This window comes from Antrostomus carolinensis, unplaced genomic scaffold, assembly GCF_000700745.2.
Source record: "Antrostomus carolinensis isolate BGI_N321 unplaced genomic scaffold, ASM70074v2 scaffold30455, whole genome shotgun sequence".
Classification (NCBI taxonomy): Eukaryota; Metazoa; Chordata; class Aves; order Caprimulgiformes; family Caprimulgidae; genus Antrostomus; species Antrostomus carolinensis.
The window spans coordinates 8,854-10,294 of NW_010314780.1; the positions used below are offsets into that span (position 1 = coordinate 8,854).

At 48.0% G+C, this 1,441-nt stretch overlaps 1 protein-coding gene across 1 annotated transcript in view; it reads right to left on the reverse strand.

The window, feature by feature from the left end:
* The window catches only part of GPD2 (glycerol-3-phosphate dehydrogenase 2), a gene marked incomplete at both ends in the record, with an annotated part of 9,416 nt that extends 8,614 nt beyond the window's left edge, over positions 1-802 (reverse strand). The window contains one exon of the mRNA XM_010167762.1: positions 658-802. Within this exon, the coding sequence (XP_010166064.1) occupies positions 658-802 (145 nt within the window). The remainder of the gene's footprint in view (positions 1-657) is intronic.
* Positions 803-1,441: the final 639 nt, after the last annotated feature.

Consider the following 1,441-nt stretch of genomic DNA (forward strand, 5'->3'; position numbering starts at 1 on the left):
AAAGAAGCAGGAGCCTGTGGAGAGCCTGCTCGCCGAGTGCCACAGGAACCTCTTCTGTGACCAGGTCAGCAGAGGGAGGCGAGTCCTTTCCACCAAAACCACCAGGGGAGGCTGGGCTTGTGTCCACAGCAGTGTCAGAATTTAATCTTGTTATTCTGAACCACTTCTTGTATCGCCTACCTGCTGCGTTCACATTTACTGCCAGTGGAGTGGTAACGGGGCACAGTGTAGTGACACAGTGCTCCTGCGTAGAATTTGCTATTTAACAGGACCAGAGTTTTCCTCCTGGAAGGTTTTAGATGCTTCTTGTTTTCTTAAGGAAGGTGAACAAGCAGTCAGTGCACTCAACCCAAACTCATTATTAAAAAAAGGTGCTTTTCACAAGTCTGTTGTAGCTGTTCTGCCTAAACACCCTTCTGCTTCAGCTAGAGTTCTGCCCTGGTGAGTTTAAACTAAGAACTACAAGACTGCAGCCTTTTCTGAATATATGTAATTGTTATTATCACAGGCACAGGACCAGAATACCCTTAAAAAAAACCCCAAAAACCCCGTGCATTCAAAACTACCACAAAACCTACAAGTGCGTCTCCACAAGCTTATTTATTCCAGACACCAGCAGAGACTGTTACAAATGGTTTAGTCTTTGAATATCGTTACCTGTAATAACCAGGCATCACAATGTGCACGCCTGCGCTGGGCTGACAGATGTTTGATACTTCCTGATCATCCATTTTGCGCACAGAGTCTGTGAAAGGTCCCGTAGCATTGATAACACACTTGGCTTTGACATCAAATTCCTGCCCTGGGAAAGAAAACAGCATCAATCAGGCACAGCGTTTGTTTTCCTGCTCACTGACACTCTCTATTATTAACCTATCTGTGAAGTTAACCTACTGTAAAGCACATTGTGCTTCTCTGAACAGAACAGCTGGAATGGGATTTTAGAAATTAACAGAGTTTTCACGTAACACCAGATTTGAAAGAAAATGTTTTGTGGTGAAATTCCATCTTATCTGTAATAGCAGAAGGAGGTAGAGCGGGGAGAAGCTGTTCAGCTGAAACCTGCCTCTCAAACGAGAGAGATTTCAGTCTCAGCCTGTAACTCGGTAAATGGGATTATCGTTGTCAAATGCTACGTGCTGTACAGCATCATCTTTGCTTGCCAGAAGGGTTTGGATGCAAAGCTCACCCTGCCCTGCTGAAACACGCGGGTCTGAGTACCAAACGTGACACGAGTCGGGGCTGAGTGACAGTACCGGCACGCCGCTGCACTCTGGGAACACGGCTCCTTTGTCGGTTCCCCGGTATTTACACACAGCAGCGCTCCCGCTCCTCCCTCGCTCCCTTATTTCTGCGTTTAACGAGGAGCCCACGCTCCCCTCCGGCGCGGTGCTCCCTGTCTCTGTTCCACCGCGGGAACGCGGCGCTCCCACCACCACTG